The sequence below is a fragment of the Dermacentor silvarum genome, chromosome 4 (assembly GCF_013339745.2).
Source record: "Dermacentor silvarum isolate Dsil-2018 chromosome 4, BIME_Dsil_1.4, whole genome shotgun sequence".
Classification (NCBI taxonomy): domain Eukaryota; kingdom Metazoa; phylum Arthropoda; class Arachnida; order Ixodida; family Ixodidae; genus Dermacentor; species Dermacentor silvarum.
In genome coordinates, this window is record NC_051157.2 from 170,870,513 (window position 1) to 170,892,671 (window position 22,159).

Here is a 22,159-nt window from a genome sequence, read left to right on the forward strand (position 1 = left end):
CAAGAAGGTTTATCATGCGCAAATAAATACATTCTCACCGGCAGGTGCGAGTAGCGAGGGCCTGAGCGCTCGGCGGGCAGCCATCTTCTGTGCTTTTCGGAACGGGGCAGTTTGTGGCTATTCAGAAAAATTTTCAGTTTGTTTGGCATATTAATGCATTTTTTTTCCGTACACGCCACTTTGACGTGGTGAGTTTTCGCGGTTTTGTGACATCGCGTGGCAGACAGGCGAAGTGGGCGTAGCCAGAAAACATTGGACCAGTAGCAGGGGGCTAATGGTGAAAAGGCGTCGAACCAGGAATCATTATTTTTCTTTTGTGTGGTTTAATCATGCATAATCAGTGTGTACACGGTATATGAGTTGGGGAGCTATCGCGGTTTTCGTGACGACGCGTGACAGACAGGCGAAGTTGGGAATGGCCCGAAAATGTTTTGACCAATCGTGGAGGCTGCTTGCAGAAACAGGAATCAAAACAGTTTCGAATCATTTTACGTTATAGCGCCCGAACATAAACTTACCACTTCCTACCATCTGCAAACGAACTGCCTCACTGAGTGTTTGAACTCAAACCTTGCAGAGATGCTATTTAAATACGCTTCAGCCGACCAGCGTTACTGCTACCTTGCTCTACCTGACATTACATTTGCTTAAAACTCTTCCCGTCTCGAAACAGCTGGATATTCCAGGTTCTACCTCTTGTACGGCCGAGAACCGACGCTACCAATAGGCACTGTGCTTCCGTCCACCACACCTTCAACTACCGATTATGCCCGTCTCACCATGCTCGCCAACTTGCGCGCGCTCGTCTGCAAGTGTCACAAGATAAACAGAAGCACCACTATGACTTCCGTCACCATGATGTGCATTTCTCCCCCTGCACCCTCGTGTTGCTTTGGTCACCATCTCGTAAAGTTGTCCTTAGTGAAAATCTACTCTTCTGTTCCACAGATTAATATCGCGTGCTCCACCAAGTGACCAAAGTCACCAAGATATCATTCTAGCCACGCCCACTACGTCCTCCGCTCTGACAGCCAGTGACATTGCCCACGCTGCCAGGCACAAGCCCTACAACTCTCCACGCGCCTTGGATATTTAACAGCCCGAAGACGGCGCTTTCGCCGCCGGGGGGAGGGGGGGGGAGGTAGTATCACGATACCACCGACAGATGCTGAAGAGACGAGCCGCCACGATAAACACGATGAAGTGTCTGGGCTCTTGGCGCGAGCGAGTGTCAATTTTGCGGTCTGGCTGCAGTGCACATACAATGTAAATAGTCTCTTTTGTCTGTGTCTTTCCACACGTAACAATATAATTGCTCGCTGTGCCATTCCAATAGCGTGTCACATTGTTTGCTTGTTTGAGCATTGAATAAACCTGACAATTTAGCCGTCCACAACGCCCGCGAAGCGACCAGCGCAGCTACCGCCTCTTCTTTTGTTTTGTTATTTGCTCGTATTTAAATATGCCAACATAAGCCTACATGGTGCCAATCATCGGGGCGCACCTTCACGGTGTCCCTCGTATCCACGGCGAAGTTCTGGAAGGTAAACCACATGCGTTGTTACTTTCGGTATGCACTGAATAGCCTACGCAAATCAGGTCATAAGCGTGTGAGTAATGGTATGAATCTTAAGATAGTCTTTGCAATGTGTAATTAGATGGGACAGAAATATATTATATTCTGAGTTGCTGACATATTACCAAATAATTCGCTAAAGTCGTTTTTATGCAAAAAGAAAGTTTAACCCTAGTTACCGGAATTTGAAAACTGAGAATTTGTTGCCATTTGTGATTGAATATTAATCAACTACCATTAAACTAATCAACCACACTGCGCTCCTTATTCGAGGGAATCAGCTCCACGTTATAGAAGTTAATTTAGGCACCTAATTTGCATGTTCATTGTAAATAAATTTGCTCGACCGACGTGACCGTGCGCCAGCCGAAGCATAAAGCAAATCAGTTTTTGTTGTGCTGTAGTCGATCTTTAGCTATATTAATGTCATGTTTTTTTTTTCTTTTGATGCTGCCTTCACTAGGCCAAGAAACACTATATATATATATATATATATATATATATATATATATATATATATTTGCTTAAAAGGCCTCAAACCCTATTTTTACCCTATATCGTCAGAGCAAGAAAAGGTTAATTCCAGAATGTCTTTTTTGAGATAAGGTGTGCTGTAGCCAGTAGAAAAGCCAAGAAACGTCGGTGTGACGCCAAAAGGTCGCATTGAGAGTTGCTACTTCCGTTGCTGCTACAGCTCCCAGTCGCTAAGTTTAATTACAGATAGCATCAACAGGCATTTATGACTGAGGTCAGTTACAAGTGAGCTTCGAGGTAGATCTGAGCGCGGTAGGCTTTACATCATGCATACGATCTGAGTGACTTCTCTGCGGTTAAGCAATATAAATCGCCCGCCGTGGTTTCTCAGTGGCTATGGTGCTGGGCTGCTGAGCACGAGGTCGCGGGCTCAAATCCCGGCCACGGCGGCCGCATTTAGATGGGAGCGAAAGGCGAAGACACCCGTGTACTTCGATTTAGGTGCATGTTGAAGAAGCCCCGGTGGTCCAAATTTCCGGAGTTCCCCACTACGGCGTGCCTCATAATCAGATCGTGGTTTTGCCACGTAAAACCCGATAATTTAATTTTAATTTAAACAATATAAATCGCCTCTACGTCATTTAACCTCACATCGTGACCGTCACCCTCCCTCAACCTCACATCACAACGTCCGCCCTCCCTCGCAAATTTTCCGACGCTGACCCTCACCTTGCGACGTGAGGTGAAGGGCAGATGAGGATGACCTTGTGCGGGTGCCCATGTCCGCTCATGCCCCATCGTTATTTCAACGACCTACCTTTCTTTCTTATGATGTTATATATATTTACATATATATATATATATATATATATATATATATTGTTTATTTGTCTTGTTTATTGTATTCACTAAGGGCAGAAAGACAATAAGTAAGGTAAGACCAAGGTGCACAAAACGATGTACTCACCCAACATCATCATGGCCTTGCCAGACACGTTCGCTGAGGTGATGACCTTCACGTGAGGAACAGCGAACGTCGTGTAGATGTCCTGAAAGTCTGCGAAAGGCACCGCATATTACCGCAATGCAGACGTTTCTGGAATTTGAAAGTATCTTGCTTCACTGATCCTCTAACATTTTCCTCCATAATGGTTTTCATACCAAACCCGATCCCAGAACCGTATCCGAATAGGTATTTTGGCCGTAATAGAGCTTGAACATCAAAAGAGATAAGCTAGTGCCTGAACTTAAAACATGGTGGAATAATAGATAGATTGCTCAACGACCCCCGGAAACGCTTTCCTTCCATGTTTGTAGATTCCGCCTCTCGCGCTAGGGGCGCTACAGGATACAGGAAAAGGCAAGCCATAAAATTAGAACTGTCGAAGTGGGTGGAGGAAAATGATGTACTGGGGGAACCACAGAATGCGCTCAGGCCAGGCAGACGCTTAGAGGATATGTTTGTACTAACTCAGTGCATAGAGATTTCAGTAGCTGAGAATATACCTTCATCGCTAGCATTTCTAGATATTAAAGGAGCCTATGACAACGTAGACAGGGAATTGTTATGTGATATTCTTAAGCACCAAGGCATAGATGACTATTTCGTAGAGCTGCTGAGGGAGATACCTAAGTACAACCGAGTGCAAGTTGCACGGGAAGGTCGAAAAGGTAATGAAGTGGTGGAAATTCACCAAGGACTGAAGCAAGGATGCCCTCTGTCTCCATTGTTGTCCCCGCTTTACGTTAAAAGCAGAGAAAGACGACTAGAAAACAGCAAATTAGGCTTTGATTTACCCTATATGAGTATTGGATAAATCGTGCAACAGAACGTCCCTGGACTAATGTATGCAAACAACATAGTGCTACTAGCGGACAATACAAGAGATTTACAGATACTTGCGAATATCTGTGGGAATGCAGCGACAAATCTAGGCCTTAAGTTTAGCCCAGAGAAATCAGGAATTATGTGCTTTAATGAAAAGACGAATCATTACGTGCTGTCAATTCAGCAGCAAGTCATAATCATTGTCAAGCGATATGTGTACATCGGTGCATACATAAACGAAGGAAAAACTTGCTCAAGCACCCACCAAGATAATCTGAAAATACAGGGGGAGCGGAATGCAGCAATAATTAAGCACAGACCACTGTGGGTATGAGCTAGAGTATGTGGTAGAGCGTGGGACCTGGAAAGAACTAATGGTGCCAGCGCTGACGGTCGCAAATGACATTCAATGGTTAAAATCGGATATCATTTCGGGGTGGGAAGTTAACCAGAGATCAGTAGGCCGGTTGGCTTTGGGATCACACGGTAAAGCCTCAAATAAGGCAGTGCAGGGTTACATGGGCTAGAGAAGCACAGAGCAAAATTAGTTTTGAAGAAAGACTTAGGAACATGGATGAAAATATATGGGCGGCTAAAGTGCACAATTATCTGTACCTGAAAAGCGTAGACACAGAATGGAGGAAGAGGTCAAGGAAGTTGGCAACCAAGTACGGGATAATTGAAATTCTAAATAGACAACCAGGATCATAAGAAAGTGAGAGAAACAGAGACCGTGAATTGGATGCAAAGAATGTAAACAGAAAGGACCACGGGGATTTACAAGAATGAGAAGAAAGAAATTTGAAGGGAAATGCGGTGCTATAACACAAAGGGCAGTGCCTTGCTATTTGATGCTCGATCTGGTTGCCTAAGGACCAAAGCATACCGGAGCAAATATTGGGGACTAGATGACGCATGTGTATGTTGCAGCAAAGATCAGAGACTACTCAGCACATGCTAATGGAATGCGAATGCGTTACCCAGCGAGAACCGTAGGTAACGTACAGGTTCCAGAAGCTCTTGGATTTAAAGCAGACGGAAGCATCAACCGGTCAGCAGTCGAGATAAGCAAGAATTGTTTAGAGTGTTGGTGGAAAAAAGCAGGGAAGAGATCTGTACGACCTCATCTGTTACAGTCAACTGTAGCGGTATAGGGTAGATTTTGAAGGGAAAGAAAATATTAAAGATAACTATCCAAAAATGCTAGAAAAAAACGTGTGTAGCATACCGGATTAAATCAAGCAGCCTTGGTGACTACTTGTCACCGCATCGTTTCAAAGCGCGTGCCATTAAATTGTCATCATCATCGCAGCGGAGGCTCCAACAAGCGTTGCTCCAACGCGGTGTAGCCAGAATTACAGGTGTTCCGTGGTTTGCCTTTCGCGTCCGGTTAGCCCGTAACGCCTTGTCGCCTACGGAGTGCAGCTTCAACATGCTTCAGCAATGCTTACACGCCGCCTATACTGCTTCGCTTGCGATGGCAGCAACTAAGAAAACTGCTGCGCTAAGCGGCGCAGAAAGGCAACGACGTCGACGGGCGAATCAGTTCGAAATTATTTTGAAGTCACACTAATCGAAACTTATTTTCCGGTAATATATTGTCTGGGTAACTTGCTACTAATTATTGTTGGTCATATGTTGTTTTGTATGTTCGCACGTTCTAAGTTCCATTGGGTCTTGCAAGACATGCTGCTATGATGTCAGAAATTTAATCTAGGGTGTGGAAGAGGGCCTGGCGTTTTTTTTTTCGTTTACAAGTTATGCAAACTGCTAATTATACAGTCCAGTTACTTGAAAAAGGTCTTACTTAAGGAACAAAGGCGTCAAACAAGTCAAGAATCGTACGACTTGCCGCCTTTGCAAAACTTACTATTTTGGAGCTTCTTGATGAGCGCTGCAAGCACATCAACTCGTCGTTGGTTGTCGACAACCTGGCTCTGCAAGGTAAGAGCGATAGGATAAAGGTTGGCATAACAGTTTCAGTGTCAAGTTAGCCAAAGTAACGTGCAATTGACTTGGCAGTATTTATGACATTAAAAGGACAACCTACCCCACAAGTATAAATTTGGGCACAGCCGCGTCTTTATATTTTTGACCAGGAGAATTCTGCTTATTTCAGTATATAGGTTACGGAGGCCGTGCTATGAGGATGATGATGTGGTGTTTTGGGGCGCAATGGCCAGATGTCACGAAAGAGCGCCAAACAAGTGGTGATGAGTTGTCACCTGGTACACCAGGTGTATCATCGCTGTAAAGAGGCCTAAGAACAGTCGCTGCGAAGTGCGTAAAATATATATGTGAATAAAATCCTGACAATGGCAAGCTAGGTGTGCTAAGAACAAAAGAGATATTAAGAATGTGTGATAAACTAAAATGTGGCAGTAGTAGTAGTTTGCATGTAACGCTACTGGCGTAATAGGGCCATTAATTCAACGCAAGAGTCTCAAGGTTCAGGCCTATAGAAAAACACTCTGGCGACGGGCCATGCTACGGATCTCGTGTGCTAATTACATTCAATAAACCAAAACTATATAAACAGCTTAAAACTGATTTAGTATCAAAAACGGGTCTGTGTCAAGGGACATGGTTGGATGGAGAGGAATATGCACTCTGTATGGTACAGGGAAGTACTTTCTACGTTGAGGTCCGTATTCCCGATAATCTAGAAAAACAAGGAGGATGGTAGACATCTCACCACATCTACCGGACCAGTGAATACTAGTCAGCAAATGATTGTGGATGCCATACGTGTGCCCTGTTCTGAGTCGACAGAATGGGACATCAGTTCGTCGCGCTTTTGTTGCGTAGGGCCAAAATCCTCATTGTAGCTTAAGTGGGGCTTAATAATGGGTTCAGAGTCCCGCAAGCATTCTCAATAGTTACGTAGTTCGTTTCGTAGGAAAGGCTCGACATTTCTGGCAAGGACTGCTGTGAAAGGAATAATATGTTCCTTACAATTGATTTAACAACTTCGTTGGCAAGTATATCTATGTAGATGCGTCTTTGTCCAGGCACCTAGCATACCGTGAAAAGTCCATCGCATGCATCAACAGTACACAGGAATGAAAAAAGGCTAAGCAGATAAGAGATTTCTGCGCTTTTGTGGAGACATTAAAGACTCTACTACCATTAAACAATCTCTAATTATTACTTTGTCTGAGTTTTAATTCCTTCATGCGTTTTACCACCGTCAGTAGTACATAGCCTGTGTTCTAAGATACTTGTTTGGGGGTGCAGAACGCGGGATTCTGATGCCATATGCCAGCATGTCAGCCCCATTGCGCTTCCTCATTGATGAAGTGACTACCTTATGTACACCTAAAACCATTGTTCTCGCATCCTTTCCATACTGTTTCTTATTGCCTGCACGCAGGACACGCTCTTAAAAGCCCGTTTCTCGACACCATGGGACAATCACCCCACCGTTCTCACGCTGGCTCCATGCGCAGACTTTGCGATTCCTGTCGAAGAATGCACTTTGTGTTTGCACCCTATTATTTTCTGTTTTGTCAATCCTCGCTTTCTGAACCATCCTGGAGCACTTCGTGTCGCAAAAGAAAGGAACCTGCAACCACGAGAGCGCGGTGACCCTGTATGTCGCCGCGGAGGTATGCCGTTTATTCGGTCACATTTCTCGCTCTGTAATTCCACAAGTTAGATTACATCATTTCAACAAACTTGAATTGGGAAACTTGATAGAAAATTGCTTTTCTTTTAAAAAAATAAATATAGTTTTAATGTAGCGCTATTTTTTTTAATAGGCCTAAACTTAAGCGCTGATACGTGAATTTTAATGCCACATAGGGGACTTATATTTGTCTCATACTTCAACGCCTTTCAAGGCAACAGGCTAAAAAAACTCGAAAACCGTGTACTGTTCAGAGATACGGAGAAAAAAAAATGTCGACTTTGACCAATATCATGCAATGTTCCGTTTCTACGGTAAACATTCGGCAGATATATGCCTTAACTGAATTAGGTATGGAAAACTCCAACCAAAATTAAATTTAAAAGCTCGACGTTTCGGAGCCCGACCAGCTACTTCAGGGGTGAGATGGCGTGAGTCGTAGGAGCGCTTATATGCGTTTTTTGGAGCTTTGACAGGCGCGCAGGCACTTTTTCTATGCCTTGAGAGTAAAGGGCCGCCCAGAAAAATGAAGAAAATGGGGAAGAGAGGAGCAGACAGGAGATATCGCAGACAGAAAATAAGAAGGTGAAATATTCGATAAATGGTAGGACATGGCGACAGGCTGATTTCCCCCGGGTGGGTCAGTCCAGGGAGGCCACCTACGTGAAGTCGAAGCCAAAGGGGCATGTTGCCTACGCCGAGGGGCTCTAAAGGTGCAAACTTCAGCATCGGCTCAACCCCCAGGATTCCCATTTTCCCGGACACGGCTAAGCCGTGCACGGCTACATGCGGAACGGTCCAACCCACATGTGCTCGGGTCCGTGGTGTCACAACACACCAAACGCCTACTCACGCAGACGCACCTGCGGGGTTATGATCAAACTTCCTTTTCGAAATAAGTACGGTCAGCAAGTGTTGATTTCGCAAATAGTAAATGAATATCTAATCACCTCGCAGCTCTTACACAAAGCACCATCACTACTAATAATAAATAAAAATTGCTTGCAGAAATGCGACCTGTAATGGCATCAAGTATAGGTGATCTAGCGGTTTCCTTGCATCATACGAAATATTTCCCAGAGGTACATGCTGTGTTAAGCTTGTGCTTTGCCTACATTTAAAAGTGATAAGTTTTTGCCAAGCTTAGAAAGTGTGACAGGGATGTCCTTTCCTTCAACACGTGTATATATATTATTTCTATTAGTTAACCATTGCTGAAAGTGTTTTCTACAGTTAAAATGCATTTTGTGCTTTCTGTAATTTTGATACATGTCATAAACGTACTGCACTAGCGCATCTCTTCAAAATTATTGTTTGCAAATGCTGTCATGACTATCGAATGTAAATATGCAAATTTGTGTTTTTGTGCAACCTCAGTGTGTTTCACCACCAGTTTGTATTGCCGGTGTGCCGTTGTAGGGTGGCATGTCATCGTCAGGCACTCATATGCCTTTAGCCATGTCTCCTGAGGCTATTCATAAGTTGTCCTAAATAAATGGATAAAGAAAGAAATAAAGAAAAAATGTAAAAGCTGTCGATTTCTCAATTTTCTAAACAGCTTCAAAGGCAAGTTCTAAGCATTATCGGAGCCCCTCAGTGACTTGACAATGAGGCGGGGTCTTTAACCTGTTTTAAAACTGGGAAAACAATACCTACATAAAAAGTTTCAATAAATTCTGCAGTTTCACGTGTCAAAACCATTATGAGGCGTGCTGTATTGGTGAATTCCGGATTAATTTTCACCAGCTGAAGTTCTAAAATTTAATGCCCGAGAGAAACCTCTCTCAGCTTGTCCTGCTTGGCTATCGTTGTGCCCGCATTCCCTGTGGTTTACCATGGCTATTTTGGACAATATTTTCCCCATTTGCGGAACGACTGCGCTTATCTTCTCTTGGTATCCATTCTGTAGCTCTAATGGTCCACCGGTTATCCATCCTACGCATTACATTGCCTGCCCAGCTCCATTTTTTCCGCTTAATGTCAACTAGAATATCGGTTATCCCCGTTTGTTCTCTGATCCACACCACTCTCTTGGCTGTATATCTTATCAGATGACTGTATATCTTATCAAAGCAAATAGTAAAACAGATGAAGTTCTCATTTTTAACAGCGGAGCTGTTTCAGACGGGCGTAATGTGCCTGCTGAATCCAAAAATGTGGGCCGATCCTGGCAGCAGTGCAGAAAGGGTTCAAGCGCAATGGCACATACACCTGTGAAGCTGAGCCTGCATAAGTCTAGCTAAGAATGGTGGGGACTACTTAAACTTAGTCAGTCATCGATTGGCAATTGATAGACAATCAATAGCTAGTCGATAATCGATCAAAATCAATAAATTTCGGGAAATGCTGGGGATGACTTCGCAGTACTTAGCCTAGCCCAAATACGGGACAAATATCTTGCGATAGACAATTGATGGTCAATCAATAGCTAATCGATAATCAATCAATAATAAATAAATTCGGGAAATGGTGGGGATGACTTGGTAGCGCTTAGCCTAGCCCAAAAGTTGGGACTAGCTAGGTGCCCATCAGCTCCGCTGTCTCCTTAGCATTGCGCCGCCAGTGCAAGCTACGCAATTTTTTTTCTTTTCCACAAAAACGAACATTGTTTCCGCGTAAGGAAAAATAAATTATAGAAAGAAGCGCTCCTCAAACCATTTCCATGTCATTGCTTTTGCGATTGTACTATTACTAGTGTCGATACTATTGCATTATTTTAGCGCTAAGGCCAGTTACTTTTGTGCTTCAATGCATAAAACAGCGTTTTCCTCAAAAAGTTAACTGGAACGCCCATGCATTTCTTCGGACACTTTGAAAATTAATATCTCAAAACTGGTTCAGTCTGAGAATTCGTTCCGAGTGGATATACACCTTGCGAACTCAGCGGCTATAATTCGTAGATTCAAAGATCTGCCGTAAAATAATTAATTAAAAAGGTAATTAGGGTAATTCTGCTAAATATTCAATTAGCCGTTTTGACCACCCATTAGGCCATCCATGTCAGAATTAGCTTGGAACTACATAAAACAATTAGCCTCCTTAGAACGTCGTCGCAATAATGCAAACACAAGAAATCCGGAGATATGGTCAATTCCATACTTCAGAACACGCTATAAGCATCGGTCGTTAATGCATAACCTACCATTCACTTTGAACAAATACAGAAATGTCGACTGGGAAGTAAAGTTTTTCCAGTCCATTCCAGTCAGTAAGAAAGAACTCAGCTCATACTTTGGTAACTTGTAATGAATCTGATGTGATTATTATTCTGCCTTCGTGTATGGTTCTGAGTATACAGGGTGTTTCAGCGAACACTTTCAAAAAAATTTTAAGGGTGCCTGGGGCAGGTAGCCCAATTCTAGTTAATGAGCTGGTATACTCGAGGAGGCGGACATTACTTGCACAAAAAATTGAAATGCATAATCGACTAATTACCAAAAATTCACTGATTAAATTTTTAACTAATTAACTGATGGCCCTTATTGTAATTTACAAATTGTAGCCGTGGAGTTCGCAAGGCGGATCCACTTATAATTAATTCTCAGGACGACACCAGTTTCGAGATATTATTTCCCGAACTATGCGGAGAGTTGCATTGGCGTTCAAGTTAGGGCCTAACTTGAACGCCAATGCAACTCTCCGCAAAGTTCGGGAATTAATATCTCGAAACTGGTATCATCCCGAGAATTCGTTTTAAGTGTATCCGCCTTGCGAACTCCACGGCTACAATTGGTAAATTGCAATATGGGCCACCAGGTAGTTAGCTAAAAACTTAATTAGTAAATTTCTGTTAATTATTCGATTATGCATTTCACTTTCTTGTGGAAGTAATGTCCGCCTCTTCGAGTAGACCAGCTCATGAACTGGAATTGTGCTATCTGCCGCAGGCAACCTTTAAGAATTTTGAAAGTGTTCGCTGAAACACCTTATATTGTACATCCTGTTTCGTTTTCTTAGGAAATGTTAATCTTGTAAAATTCAGTCTCATGCTTTGTTGTATAGATGGTGTTGCGTTATTTTGTATCGCTATAGTATTGCTATTGTAGTGTTGCTTAAAATGCATTCTGTTAAAACTTTTTTCAATTTCTGATTACTCACCGTGACGGAAATATTCTTTGTCTTTCCGTTCATGGCTATTTCGTCTATGAGGAATTCCAGCGGAAGCTGGAAATATATGTGAATTATTGTGCATGTGCGCACACTTTTTGCTGTATTATTCCCTTGCCTGGTCTTTCGGGTCACGTCAATCTAAGTATTTAGGTTTTAGTCCAAAATGACCATCCAGCTTGTAAACTTCAGAATAAATTATTTGATTTGATTGATTTCGCCGGACACTTTGAAAATTATTATCTCGAAACTGGTTTAGTCCTGAGAATTCGTTCCAAGTGGATATGCCTTTCGATCTCAGCGGCTATAATTCGTAGATAGAAAGACTGTAGGTTGAGTCTTTAAATATTTAATTAAAAGTTATTTAGCGTAATTATGTTAATTCTTCAATTAGGCGTTTGATTTCTCGAGGAAGTAATGGCCGCCTCATCGAGTAGCTTGGATCAAGGATTATAACTGTGCTATCTCCCACAGGCAATTTTTAAAATTTGGTTTAGCTAAAATGAAACACCCTCTATATTTGCATGCTAAATGACATCATAGAGCCATATCGTACAAATCAAGGTGTGTGCATGCGCACCAGCGGATAAATAGCAGCACAGGCAATGGGCCGGATTACTGATGTTCCCGTGGGAGAAACGAAGATTTCGGCCTTTTACTGCTTATATACTGCAGCTGATTAAATCTCGAGAAGGTGAGGCTGACAGATACGGTACAATCTGTAAGTGACATTTTTTTTTTTTTTTACAGGCCGGGCCTGGTCATGCACACGCGGGCCCTAGCTAAACTTAGTAATGAACACCCGGGCCCGGGCCGGGCCCGTGTCGAGCCCGGGCTTGGAACTACGGGCCTGGGCCGGGCCCGGGCTGGTCTCGGTGATGTACGCCCGGGCCCGGGCCGGGCTCCAGCTTTGTCTTATGGACCCGGGCTGGTCTCCGGCCTCGTAAAGCGGGCCCGGGCCGGGCTCGGGCCGAAAAATCAGGCCCGTGCAGTGCTCTAATCTGTAGGTTGAGTCTAAACCGTCTCGAGTCAATCTATGCTAATCTCTATAGGAATGCGCTGCTGCAGTGGACAATGGTTTTATCTTTAGATTCATCACTATAGGACATTAATCAGTGCCAAATGAATTTTCAATCTCATTCTGTTCAAATTAAGGAAGGACTGCAGAGCCAACCACTAAATCTATTGATGAATATGAATTATGTTGGCCATGATAATAAGCAGCCTCTTTCTTATTAGCCATTCAAGCACCAAAGGTCAAAAGAAAATTTTGTATCTGTCAGCGTCTTCTGTCACATCGGGATCGTATCCCCAGAGAATATTGAATGTAAGGTTCCGGGAGCTGGTCAATTAGGTTATAGAATTCTAATTTGCTGATTGGGAACTGAGGCGGTATGTACATAGAGCAGACAGTAAGTAACTTGTTGAGCAGAATCGCTGTTGTTGATAATGCTTCTAGGGGATGCTGCAAAGCTTGATGTTGACAAGCAACTGACCTGTGTGCTACTATATCGGCTCCACCAGTCGAGGTATCAGGGTCGTCCCGGTCTTTTCAGGAAATGAAATATCTCTGGGGAAATTCTGATTGATTGGGATTTGATGCGTCTCGACACAGAACACCTTGGACTGATATTCAGATAGTAGCTCAGTTGTGTCGTAAAAATTATGAATGAATCCCTCTAACATTCCAATACATTATCTGCGTTGCCATTTTAGTAATAGTATAGCAGTCCTTTGTATGTCGCGAAGAAATCCATAATTATGTTCAAAGATCCTTCCTTGAACTATTGATCATTTTTGCCGCTATTTATTGGCGCGGTCAAGAAAACCGTGCCGCTCTTTCTGCCCCAAAAGCTCAGGCGTTGTGTCTATAGACAATTCTCACGGTGATCCCGTGGGCACAGCCATGTCTGGTCACTTGGTAGCGCGTCCGTTGCTTGCCTCAGCTAGCTCTATTACCTCCGCGTTTACTATGAATGTGCGTGACGCCGGTGCTGCTCAAAAAACTGCTTCGGCGGATATCGCAGACAGTGACTGCGTTGACGATACAGGCCTTTGGCCACAGCTTCCGAGAGCACGTGATCGTTTTTAGAGCTAATTACGCCTTGTCCAAAGGGCGCGCGCAGCGTATACGGTCCTAGTACTAAAAGCGGGATAAAAATGTATTCCAATCTTTCCAAACTTTCCCCTTAGGAATTAAATCAGGATCAGTGTGTTTTGCTCGTCCTTATTTATTTGGCAAACACTTTCAAGCAACTTTTGTCATGTATCCGACTCTGCAATGTTCATCGGTGCCGTCTCTATCTCAGTTTATTTTCTGCCTAATCTCTTGCGGGTGTGCACATTGAGAGAGACATAACTTTATTTGAAATCCGGCGATTGGGAGGCCCGGGCCTGGGGCCGCCTAGATGGCCACTGGGAGCTGTTGCTCCCGCACGGCATCCATGGCTCGCTGGACGGCCCAAAGTTGGTCTAGGAGTTCTGAGCTGAGTAGCGTGGCCGACCACCGCGCCCGTAGATTTTCCGGGGAGACTGCCATTTTTTTATATATACTTTACATCCCCACAACATGTGTTGAAGGGTGGCTCTAGCAGACTTGCATAGCTTGCATATATCGCTGGCGTATATCTCGGGGTAGAAAGTCTTTAACTGCACGGGATTCACATAGGTTTCTGTTTGTAATCGCCTCCAAGCAACGGACTCAGTTCTGTTCAGTTTAGTGTGAGGCGGTGCACAGATGCCATAAATTTGTCCTTGCTCGGCGCAAAAGTTGAAACCTAACATTGTCCTAACCTAACACATTGTCGCCAATCACTCGCTTACTCTGTGGACCGTCACGAAAGTTTCAGCCATTCAACTTCGAACATTCTTGTGTGGTCGGTGTACAGTCACCGTCATCGATGCTTAGGCGCATTGATTCAAGTGTGCGCCGATTCACTTAGTTTTGATACGTTGGTGATTAAGTGGCCGTAAGAATGCATGTCAGTTGGGGTGGGTGTGTGTAGATAACGTGCGAGAAACTTACTATGCCAGGACGCCGCATTACTCCTTTTGCCACCATGCACTATGTAACGAGCGGTACTCATTTTTGCCGCCGTTCCAGGGTTGAAGTCCTTCTTTGCCGGTTTGCAATACAACGCTGGGGTTTGAGTGAATTTTCAACCTCAAGGAAGGTCGTACAGCGCCAAGGGGCGGCGACAGTAGGCAGCCCCTTATGTAGCAGCGTAGCGTCGACTAGGTGTCGACGAGCTTTGTTGCGGAGTGGACGTAGTAGTTTTACATACTGCAGCCCTGTGTGCAGGCGCCACATTCGACAACCCACGGCGCGTGGACCGGGCCGACGGCGAAGGCTGGTGGGGGGCTTCCCCCTCACGCACCACATCAGCGTATGTGCTGCCTTTACCAATGGGAAGGCCGTTTCGTGCTTCAGCGTAGGAAATCTTCGGTGTCACTTTATTGGCTGTTTTTCTCTTTTCCGGGTTCGACAAGATCTAGAATATGCTGAATACATAAACTAAATGCGAAGTGGTCGCTTCCAAATGGGTTCTTAACAGACTTATACGTGTTACAGAAAGTAACCCACTGCAATTACTTCACTCAAAAAAGTAATTAAATATGCAGCGGGCTACTGCGTGCCACAGTGATCCGACCAAAAAGAAGACGACACACCCAGCACGCTGACGATGTGCGAGCAATGAAATCAACAGTTGCAAGATCGAAGACCAGCGGCGCTTGGTCCCGCTCTTGTTTGATTGAGGCGACCATCTTAAAATATAATTTGTGGACAGCAGGCACCAATGCCTCTCTGGTTTTTCTTCTCCCATAAATACATTTACCAGTTACTGCCCCACGAAAGTATATGATGAATCACTCCTAAGTAATCAATTACTTCTACGTTACTTTCCGCCTTGCTTTTTTGACATAGCATAGATGCAAAAAGACACAAATGTGGTCCTGAGACTCGCGTTTTTCCTTCGGTGGTAGCTGTGTCATCCAGTTATGAGCTGTGTCCATAGCCATTTGCAATGACGGATTAGATGCAGTGACGGATTAAGAAATTTCGGGGCCCGGGGCTAACTGCATCCTTGGAGCCCTAATCACGACGACAAGGGTGATGACGACTGGTTTGAGACGCTGAAATTTTCGAAACCCACATTTTAGGTTCGCTGATTAGTGATAAATTAAGCATAATTTTTATGGGTTCGGGATACTAATTTCTTGGCGTGATTTCTAGTGTTATTTAACAAATATTATCTGATGTACACGTCGTTCTGGTGATTCTGCCGCGTCTGCAAGTGATTATTCTGCTTGTTGCTACTGTTACGCATTGAATTCTGAAGCTTTATTTGGTGCTTAGACAATTTTGAATTCTTGTATGATAAAGGCATTCCTTACGCTGTTTTGTTACCATGCTCAGAGTTATGTTTCGCCGAAGTGGCCTGTACCGAAAAGACCGGAGCCGAGCTTGGGGCTATCGCTGAAATGAACGCGACGGCTGTCAAAAGCTGCGCCAGGCTGTCGGTTATCGATCACAACGTGGGTAGCAAGCACGCTCAAGAACTTTCTTTCTTTTTTTTTTTTTTTTTCAAATGGTCGAGAGGGGCCCCTGAAAGTTGGGGGCCCGGGGCTGCATCCTCCATAGCCTCCACCTTAATCCGGCACTGACTAGATGTACGCTTTTGTGGGTGGTTCATTTGCTGGGTAGGCCTTGCCTTAAGAGAGGAGACCCTAAAGGCCACCAGCCCAGAATTTGGTGGCTGCCGCCGGCTTACTGCGTGTAGGCCGGACAGGCGACGTAAGCCGTTGCTGGCGCTGCTCCCTGACGCGACACTTTGGCAAAGCATTTTCTCGGCAGCAAGGACACCCGCCTTGGTGCCTCCGTAAACGAAATGTCATCTTTGACTTTTGATTGCAACTATTTCCCTCTCTTTCTTCCAGGATTGGCAGGACCGCAAGTTCACACAATTTGTGGTGTTCTCGCATGATTCGAAGGGATGTTCGGGGGATGTTCGTTTAACACAAGTTAGTCGGCTTCGGCAATTCAGTGAACTTTGGCCAAACTAAATGGCATAGGTATTCGCCCCCTCTCGCGTCTCACAAAGCCGTAGCACAACCGCACAGTGACCACAACGTCGAGCGCTCATAGCGCACGCCGAGGCAGCACAGGCACAACATGCCAAATCACAAAAACTTGGAGGACGCTTAGGCTTCGCCTTTAAGAGTGGAACGCGATAGCATACAAAGATTCCTGACTGTTTCTCATGCTTCCCGGCCACTACAGATTATGTGACTGTAATGTTTACCGGTAAACGCTGGTGGCGAACGCTATGCACAAAGCCGAGCTTTCTGGTGTCGACACGTGGCCTCTTGCGTGGGCCGATCTTCTGTTATTGTTTCGCACTTTTAATGTTTTGGTCTGAGAAGATGTAACATAAAAGGCATCCGCGTTGGGGTTTTCTTTCATCGCATTTGTTTGTGGGCTGCCATTCTCAAAACTCCGATGAATGTCAAGAATGTAAGACAAGGTATGAGCAACTTTAGTGATATAATCGCGTGTCAATATAACCCGCAAATACCGCATGTCATATAGCAAGGCGTGGCATGTACATTACCTAAATATATATGGAAATTTTCAGTCACGAACGCCGACGCCGGATTTCCTGCGACACGGGGTTAAAATACGTGCTCATGCACCGGCCTCTAGTGGCCTACTGCTGAACTACGAAAAGCGACGTGCGTAAAGTCATGCGGCAAGCAAAAAGCATGCGTTCAGTTATATCTATATAAGAGTTGTTGCTCACTCGGTCAGCGCTGCGAATTGCTCTGCTTAAGCGGAAGGGCGTCGTAAGGTAGCGGAGACTCACGTTTGAAGCATTGCGTATGTAGTACTCCACTTCACGCAAGCTTTCCTGGAAGTTATTCCCTTCAGCAGCCACCGATTGGCCCAGCTCGAAAAGGCCGGCCAGCATAAGAAGGGAGCCGAGCCTGCGTGTTTGGTGGATAATGCGGACTAAGAAAAACGCAACAATGCAGGTGGAGCAACACATTTTACAGATGCCTTTTTTTTTCGCACGGCACGATTTTTTTTAATGATATGGCTTTGACATTTCAAGCACGGTCTTCTTTTTTTTTTCGTTTAATGCGAGAGGATTGGTCACCAGGCATTAATGCGATAAAAGAGTGAAATAAAAGCTCCTAACCCCGCATCGTGCAGGAACGGCAGCAATAACTCTGCAAACTTATTTATTTATTTCACACTGCGAACCTCGAGGGTTCAGGAGGAGGAGATACAAGCATTGCAGAATATACAAACAAAGTAAAGAAAATGGTACGTAACATTATTACATACAGCAAGAGGAAAGTATAACACAAATTTAATTAGGTTAACAATGGCCAGTAATACAAAAAAAAAATAGAATGAAGTTAGCCGGACCAAGTTAAACAACAGGACTCAATAAGGGTGGAATTGTGTGGCAAGAAATTCCAATCGGCTACAGTCCGTGAAAATAAAATCTGAATTTGTACACGTTTAGTGCGTGTGAATGCCGGTTGAACGAGATGTCGAGGTTGCATGTTAAGAAACAAGAACCGCTGAGCTGCATCAGCGATCGTCAGCACGACCATAAATGGTTCAGGTGTAGATAGAGCTGCGACTATTCCTCAGAGCAACTAGTGGCAATTAGTCAAACGAAATAACTCTCACTGCCTAGTACTTATATGAGAATTCGTATTTCCGGGTGCGCTGGCATGTACCGTAGTTGAAAAATATATTGCCGTTTCTAGCACAAGGGGGTGCATTGGTGACGTCAAGACTAATTAACTGTTGGCGACGTTTCCGAGAAGGCAAGAATATGGTTTGGCTACATATCTAAAGATTCACCGACCTCTCTGCCTTTCTGCGAATAAACATCTCTCTCTCTCTCTCTCTAAAGATTCAAGCCGTCTACTGCAGTTCGCACGCTACAGTCCCAGCTACTCAGTGAGGACAGGAGCGTAAGTGACGCCATAGTCTCACAAGATTCCGGCCAGGACGACGATGTATGCAGCAGTGTAGACCTGCAGGACGCATCGCATGTTCTCGTTGATGTCCTGCGTGAGGTCTCCACCGCAGCGCTTGCGTCGGCGCAACATCACGTAGACAACGCTGCCGAAGAATCCGGTCACAGTGTACACCAGCCCCGAGAAGGTCACCAAGAACACCTGAGGCTCGTACTGCAGGTACTGCAAAGGACAGCAATGCTGTTTCGACGGTAATGCGGACGCAATGCACGTAGATTACGCTAAAGTAAAACCACGTTACTTCACTTGTGCGTGCCTAGCGCTTTTCGCTGAGGCCCTCTCTGACTACGTGGAAATAGGAAATAGAAACGTAGTTGTAGAAAAAAAAACCTGTTTTGTTTTCCAAAAAAGTCCCAGTGTCGCCCGAAAGGCGCCGCATCGATTGCGATAGCAAACTAGCCGACGTTTGCTGCGTGCACAAACGTCGTAACATATCACGTATCATGGTAACGAATCATGTATCAAGGCAAAATAAAACTCCCTAATCCCGTCAATAACTCTACATTTATGGCAGGAACTACCTTCCGTTGCGCAATGATAATAACTGTGTGCGTTTCGTACTTTCGGCAGTGCTGCAACGACTTGGGAGGTGGAGTATAGACGACGACACGCAGGGTAAAGTGTCTTCCCTTTCGTGTGTGTTGTTTGCGGGAAATACGTCTTTCAGCAAACACCAACTAGGCTGAGAAGTAGTTCTCTTCTAGGGACCGAAATTTGCTCACACCGCATAGTTCCAATATTCCTTCTCCGCCTCGTGTATTCGGTATATTTCTCAATTTCTGTCTTTAGTAAGCTCTCCTCTCATGCTGCTAGCTCTATGCCAGCGAGAACTCACCAGATCCATTGTTTCAATCATATCCGTCTTGTTGTTCAATCGCCTGAGGAACACTGCAAAGCAAGCGTTGTTATCGGAAAATTAGTCATACGGCTACAACATATGCACACTGTTCCTTTAAATATTGCTCTAATAATTCTTCACAAGCGACACATTACAAGGGCCGGTATTTTGTAGCGATGCGTTATGCTTTATTCTATGCTAGTCTTATCACTCACCGCTCACGGCCGCCTGATCCGTTGATAACGTGAGCTGACCGTCGCTCTGACCACTGATCAAGTGCGAAATGGCACTAGCATCGGAAAGGCATCGCTACAAAATACCGGCCCAGCACATATAAGAACCATCTTAATAGACCAGGGTAATTTAAACATGAAGCCAAGTATTCTCAAGTGGGCGTACCTGGCCGTCATGAAACTGAGGGAAATGTCAAAGCCAATGCGGCAGCCATAGATTACAATTTGCTGGATCCCCAGATCATTTCGCCAACCACCTACCAACCACGCTTACACAGAAAACTAGTACACCCTCAAAAAATTATGAGAATGCTATCCACATGTTGGAATCAGAAAAGTGAAGCTTTCGTGAAGCGGGTAAGTAAATACCATGCAAGTGATTACATTCTGCACAGCGTTTTACATCATAGCAATTGCATGCCTGCCAGTAAAAACGGCAAGACGCGGAGATCCCTACCACGTGACCCACGTGACTTCGCATTTATACTGTGTTCTGTATTGGCCCCCGTTGCTATAACACTATCCAAGGTTGGAGCGCCGACTGGATCAGCTCGATCCTGGAGATTATGATATAGTAAACTGCACTTTACTCGGGCACAGACCAATCACGCTGATGCACAAAACCCCGGACCTTAGCATAGAAAGGCTTGTATCATTAAAGAAAGTGTGCACCGCGCGACGTATATATATATATATATATATATATATATATATATATATATATATATATATATATATGTGTGTGTGTGTGTGTGTGTGTGTGTGTGTGTGTGTGTGTGTGTGTGTGTGTGTGTGTGTGTGTGTGTGTGTGTGTGTGTGTGCGTGTGCGTGTGCGCGTGCGCGGGTGTGCGTGCGTGCGTGCGCGTGTGCGTGTGCGTGTGGTGTGTGTGTGTGTGTGTGTGTGTGTGTGTGTGTGTGTGTGTGTGTGTGTGTGTGTGTGTGTGTGTGTGTGTGTGTGTGTGTGTGTGTGTGTGTGTGTGTGTGTGTGTGTGTTGTGTGTGTGTGTGTGTGTGTGTGGTGTGTGTGTGTGTGTGTGTGTGTGTGTGTGTGTGTGTGTGTGTGTGTGTGTGTGTGTGTGTGTGTGTGTGTGTGTGTGTGTGTGTGTGTGTGTGACGCAAGCAGGAGGTTATGGACGGAGACAAACATGGTCGCCTGAACACTGCCTTTTATCTTCGTCTTCCTATTTTCCCACTAATGCACCGCACCGTCCTTGTGTGGCTCGTTACACACTTCCCCCTCCCCCCGAGAGAGTCGTAGGTACAGGGGCGGATGATACCGTCTTAATCTCCTCACATGAACGATGTCAGTATGACAGTCCGGTGACGTCCAGAAGGGCTCAGGTGGCCGAGGCTGGCTGTTGCACTCCGGACGACATATCCATGCGCCGATGAAGAAACGTTTCGACACACGGCAGCCGTGAGAACTCAGATGTCGTTGCGACTTGCAGACACACGGTGTCTCAGCTCGAACGTTCGGTGGACTGCGTCGTTGCGGCGACGTCTCTGTTGGTGTGGTATGCCGGGAAAGTGCGCGTGTTTTTGCCGTCGTTGTGCACAGCGTTGTCCCGGGAATCCTTGGGGTGGGATCAGTCCTGATAGGTGGTGCTGAGTTTGTGTTCGGCGACGTTTCTTTCTTGCAAAACATAGCATTCGTCGAGTTCGCCTTGTGGGTTCACGTCTTTTCTGATTATGCATTTGTTCTTCCGGCGACGCTCTTTGTCGTCGTCTGTGTCGACGTCATCGTCGTGGTTGAGGGCGTTGTTGATGGCGTTGATGATGTTTCTCACATTGCGGCGGGAGTTGCTGAGGTAGTGTTTCGATCAGAATTAGCCTTTGATTTGTTTTGCGAATTGACGTGGCAATCTGTCGGTAGCTGGTACAGTGCTCGCTTGTGGGAGACTTTGCAGGTGGCAAAAGCAATGTGCCAGGAATCACAGAAGGTTCTTCTGATGCTGCTGGGACGCCATAATGAGTGGGCGCTACTCTTACATGGCATGGTGCGATGCTAGGTGCCTGCGACGCTTCTGCAGAGGCAACGGCTCCTTGTGGTGTGCGCGGAAGAAAGATTATGTGTTGCGAAGTCGCTTGGTCTCCTAACGAACGTGGCTTATCCGCAGCTGCCGAAAGCGAATTGTCTTCTTTGCACGCTCGTGGTGGTTTCCTTCTGTACTCTTGGCGGGAAGGCAGTCTGCTTCATGTCACGGCTGGAAGTAAAAGCAGCGCTCTTTGCTTGACTGGGATGAACGGTACCGTAGCCTGAATTAATGCAGCATGGAATCCTGGATGCTCTATCATTGCATGATGTCCCTGTAGACGTTACTTCACCACGCGCTTCCAGTGATAGGTCCGACTCTAGAAAATTCGAAGTGCCATGTGCGAACGAAGCAATTCTGTGAAGCATGGACTGCGGAATGAGC

At 45.1% G+C, this 22,159-nt stretch overlaps 1 protein-coding gene across 1 annotated transcript in view; it reads right to left on the reverse strand.

Annotated features, from left to right (window-relative positions):
• Nucleotides 1-22,159, reverse strand: part of LOC119449038 (uncharacterized) — a 179,405-nt gene that overhangs the window by 140,336 nt on the left and 16,910 nt on the right. The window contains exons 4-8 of the mRNA XM_049666622.1: nt 19,508-19,560; nt 18,629-18,834; nt 17,478-17,598; nt 5,749-5,815; nt 3,018-3,107 (exon numbers count right to left, since the gene is read on the reverse strand). Coding sequence (XP_049522579.1) covers nt 3,018-3,107; nt 5,749-5,815; nt 17,478-17,598; nt 18,629-18,834; nt 19,508-19,560 — 537 coding nt within the window. The remainder of the gene's footprint in view (nt 1-3,017; nt 3,108-5,748; nt 5,816-17,477; nt 17,599-18,628; nt 18,835-19,507; nt 19,561-22,159) is intronic.